Source organism: Marmota monax, unplaced genomic scaffold, assembly GCF_021218885.2.
Source record: "Marmota monax isolate L192 unplaced genomic scaffold, Marmota_monax_Labrador192_F-V1.1 WCK01_AAM20220418_F8-fsc00012, whole genome shotgun sequence".
Taxonomy (NCBI): domain Eukaryota; kingdom Metazoa; phylum Chordata; class Mammalia; order Rodentia; family Sciuridae; genus Marmota; species Marmota monax.
This window is the reverse complement of record NW_026695227.1, coordinates 36,002,630-36,006,001: the sequence shown is the minus strand read 5'-3', so window position 1 is coordinate 36,006,001 and position 3,372 is coordinate 36,002,630. Positions and strand designations below refer to the sequence as shown.

General features: G+C 32.5%; 1 protein-coding gene across 1 annotated transcript; it reads right to left on the bottom strand.

Moving 5' to 3' along the window:
- Positions 1-813: 813 nt before the first annotated feature.
- On the bottom strand, positions 814-1,794 carry LOC124087255 (olfactory receptor 6C76-like). The gene has a single exon (XM_046436034.1). The coding sequence runs from the start codon at positions 1,792-1,794 to the stop codon at positions 814-816; it is 981 nt and encodes a 326-aa protein (XP_046291990.1).
- Between the last annotated feature and the right edge of the window lie 1,578 nt (positions 1,795-3,372).

Here is a 3,372-nt window from a genome sequence, read left to right as displayed (position 1 = left end):
TTATATTAATTTTTCTTGCAAACGCCAGCATAAATAGTAAGTGAAATAATTTAAATAACAATATAATGAATTTATTTAGAGGCAAAAGCCCTCAAAAATGGTTGTATCTATTACTGATTTTTCTATCATGATCACAAATATCACTCAATTTTTAAATCATAAGATTTCAAGTAAGTTGTGAATTAAATGTCAAATGTTTAGTACAAAAGTAATCCTCTTTTTTTCATCTTGTTTAACATTTACTGTTTGTTTATAAACCAATTCTTCCTGTAACCTATATGTCTACATTTTCTCTTTATATTATTAAATAAAACCACCACAACAACCATTTAAAGCAGGGTGTCCTAGATCTCTAGCACTACTAAAAGAGAAAAAAAAAGCAAAAAGAGGGAATACATATACACACACAGACACATGAGCATGTATATACATTTTTAAGAACATACATGCTTATACATACATTTATATAAACACACATATGAATTAATAAGTAAAGAAACTCAATGTCTTCTTCTGTTCAGAAATATGTGCAGTGATTAATCATTTACATGTATATACTAGAAGTATATAAATTAATATATAAAATGATTTTAGTCCTGTCTTTGAATTGTATTATATGAAAATGTTCAAATCATTCCGTAATAATAATGTGTATGAATTCATAAAGTATTTGATACATAGTATGTTATTTTAATAACAATTGGCATAAAAAGTTGTTTTTCTGAGAAGAGATAAGAAGGCAGAGAATAATTAAACAGCAATGTTTTGACTTTGAAGTCCAAATTATGCACCTGCCTCAGTTATTAATCATGTTCAGATTGATGGTTTTGAGGCAAATATCTTCCTCACAATGTCTTTAATTGCTTGTTTCACCTGCTGGTTCCTTAGAGTGTAAATAAATGGATTCAGCATAGGAGCGACAGAGGTGTAGAGAATAGCCACCCCTTTTGTGAAAGCAACTCCTTCCTTTGCTGATGTTTTCACATATATGAAGATGCAGCTTCCATATGAGATGGAGACAACAATCATGTGTGAGGAACAGGTTGAGAAGGCCTTTGTTCTTTGTTGAGCTGAAGGAATTCTTAGAATTGTTCTGAGGATGTAAGCATAGGAGAGAATTATTAGTGTCAATGTGGTCAGGAGAGTGAACAAAGCTAAAACAAAACTCAAGAGCTCTAGAGTACTGGTGTCTGTGCAAGAGATTTGCAGCAAAGGAGCAGAGTCACAGGTGAAGTGGTCAATGACATTGGAATCACAGAAATCTAACTGCAAGCCCATGGTCAGTGGTGGAAAAATGACCAAGAAACCAGCCAGCCAAGAGATGATGATGAGCTGGTAACAAATCTTGTTGCTCATGATGGTTGTATAATGTAGAGGCTTGCAGATAGCCACGTAGCGATCATAGGACATAGAGGCCAGGAGGAAAAACTCTGTTGAGCCCAGGAAGATAAAGAAAAATAGTTGAGCTGCACAAGCATTGTAGGAAATCGACTTGTCCCCAGTTAGGATGCTGATCAAAAACCTAGGGTTACAGACAGAAGTAAATGAAATTTCTAGGAAGGAGAAATTCCTGAGGAAGAAATACATGGGTGTCTTCAGGTGGGAATCCAGCAGGGTCAGGGTGATGATAGTTAGATTTCCAGTAACACTCAGCACATAGGTGAGAAATATAAAGAAGAAAATCACAACCTGTAGCTCTGGATCATCTGTTAGACCCAGGAGGATGAAGTCTGTTACTGATGTTCGATTTTTCATTTCCAATGGTTGGTTTGAGGCAGATTTTACTGATAACATTGACCTGGAAAACAATAAAATATTGGTCAGAAGAGAAGCATGAACATCTGCATATAGTTTTTAAAGTGATATTGTATTTTGATATGAAGCACTGGGGACTTTTGCTGTTGTTGTGATTGTGTGTTGTATATTTCTCACTTTTATAGTCCAATCATGTATCTTTAATTTTTAATATCACTCTGGTGTATTTTATTCTGTCTCTACTGCATTAATTATTGAAAAATGAAGTTATTATTCACATAGTCTTCAAATGCTTCATTATTTAGCTAATACATATGGGGTACTGTGCCTTTCTTACATCATCTTCTCCAGGAACACAAATTCTTATTTGATCATGGAATTCTTGATCAACTCAACTTTCTAGGAAAAGCTCTAAATGTAATTCTTGATAATTAGTGACTACTACCTTTATTAGTATTTTGACAAAAAATTATAAATGTACAAATATTAAAGAAGGTATGCTATATTCTACATATTTCAGTTAGTTGCTAAACATTATCACTAAATATGTTTTTATACATCAGTTATCAAGTTAACTACTAAATATATGTGCAAATATTATAGATATATAGATAGATAGAACAATCTGAGAGAGATACAAAAATGCACCATAGTGAACAATAGGATAGAATGAATAGAAGTTGAAATATAATATAAAATAAGTTGAAATTACTTGCCTATTACCAAATATTGATGGTTAAAAGTAAGTGTTGAGTACAAAATGGTATTCTCAATTTGTTTAAACCAAAAGTCATGCAGTTGTTCAATGCTGCAGGGAGAAATACATGTTTTCTTCTCCTCCCATGGAACTGCAAATTCCCTCTCAAAGTCCTTTATACTTCATCTCAAAACACCCAGGAAAATATTTCCTTTTTATCTTTCCCCAGCATCATTTAACATCTGGAGCCCTGATACATTCCAAGCATCATCTTAATATCATATCTTTAGATGAAAGTTCTGCTTTATAAATGAAAAAAAAATTCTAGAGTTATTTTTGATAAACTATTTTGATATTTCTCAGAGGGCCAAATCCATAAAATTTCCCTTGGAATAAAGTATACCACCTTAAATGTATTTTGTTTCACATAATATCAGAAAAAATAATTGAAGCAAATAAATTCTTAATTACCTTGTGGGTAAATAATGGGGCTCTAATGAATCTGTTCATTAGATAAATTTGGGCAATCATATTTGAATTGGTTAATTATGAGACCTATGTCCCAGGAGAAAACAGATTATTCAGCAAAATGTTAACTATGCATCTGGGGAAGGGTGAAGCCCAGGAAAAATTCACTGATATCTTCTGATTTTCACTTTCATGTGTTGCATGCATTACTCTGAAGACTGGAAGGAAAATCAGATTAAAAATACAAAAAGCATGTTATGCCACACAAAAAAACAGAATCATCTAGAGGTGTGCTTTTTCTCCACATCCTCTCCATCAATTATTGTTGTCTGTATTCCTGTTAACTGCCATTCTGACTGGAGTGAGATGAAATATTAGAGTAGTTTTGAAGTTTTGATTTGCATTTCTTTAATTACTAGAGATGTTGAACATTTTTTCATATATTTGTTGAT

Coding starts and splice junctions, on each gene's coding strand:
- LOC124087255 (XM_046436034.1), bottom strand. CDS start 1,794: ATGTTATCAGTAAAATCTGCCTCAAACCAACCATTGGAAATGAAAAAT.